Below are 1,058 nucleotides of genomic sequence, written 5' to 3' on the forward strand. Positions count from 1 at the left end.
ATGGACACTCCTTGGTGTGGACCAGGGCAAAACCAGGTGTGGCCAGGACTGTGAGGGGTAGGCCTTTTAAATCCTGAGAACAGAATGCTTAAATCAAGTAGAACAAATATTTGCTGATAAAAAGGCAGCTGTGACCATACAATCTCGCCAGATTGGAATTTATCACAGCCAGAGTCAAGTTTAGCTGTCGAGAAGACTCCAACCAATAAGAAACTGAGGCGCAATATGGAGTCTCCAGTGGTGTTTGTCCTGCTCCTGGTCGCGACAATCTTCACAGCAGGTGAGACTGAATAATTGAATAATTTCAACTTTAACTGATTTAACTTTTTGTTGTTTCATTCTGTTCAGACAATGGCAGCCAGTTTATAGATCTTAATGATAAATAGGGTTTAAACATGCTGCTTTATTTTTTTTGTAAGAGCTTTGACCAATATTTTAGCAATATTTGTGTGTAGAAGATAACTACATTTAAAGGTAACTGAATATTGTCTGTTCCTTGCTTTCTGTTTCCAGGTGCAAGTTTTCAGATTTATGCCTCTGAAAACCCGTTACCAGTGGGAGACAATGTCACACTTTCCAGCCAGAACCCGATTACCACAGGGGCATGGATGTTTAACAATGAAATGATTGTGATGATATACCCGGGAGGTCAAATCACAACTAACACTTGGATTAACAGAGTTACTTTCAATTTAACCACTTCATCATTGACTATAATGTCACTACAGCTGGAGGACTCTGGAGTGTACACATTACAGGGAATAAATTCTTTTCGTGCTCAGTTATCACTGTCAGTCCAAGGTAAGATCACTTTTAAAGGAACACGCCGACTTATTGGGACTTAAGCTTATTCACCGTAACCCCCAGAGTTAGACAAGTCGATACATACCCTTCTCATCTCTGTGCGGGATGCAACCCTGTCTGACTAAGCATTAGCTTAGCCTAGCAAAGATCCTGGAGGTAATTGGTTCCAACTAGCTACTGCTCCCAATAAGTGACAAAATAACACCAACAGGTTCCTAATTACATGTGATTTGTATAGTCACAGCGTGTACAAA

At 40.5% G+C, this 1,058-nt stretch overlaps 1 protein-coding gene across 1 annotated transcript in view; it reads left to right on the plus strand.

The window, feature by feature from the left end:
• ceacam1 (CEA cell adhesion molecule 1) overlaps window positions 1-1,058 on the plus strand; it is a 38,390-nt gene that overhangs the window by 7,850 nt on the left and 29,482 nt on the right. The window contains exons 5-6 of the mRNA XM_032517989.1: window positions 152-280; window positions 514-801. Coding sequence (XP_032373880.1) covers window positions 152-280; window positions 514-801 — 417 coding nt within the window. The remainder of the gene's footprint in view (window positions 1-151; window positions 281-513; window positions 802-1,058) is intronic.

This window comes from Etheostoma spectabile, chromosome 6, assembly GCF_008692095.1.
Source record: "Etheostoma spectabile isolate EspeVRDwgs_2016 chromosome 6, UIUC_Espe_1.0, whole genome shotgun sequence".
NCBI lineage: Eukaryota > Metazoa > Chordata > Actinopteri > Perciformes > Percidae > Etheostoma > Etheostoma spectabile.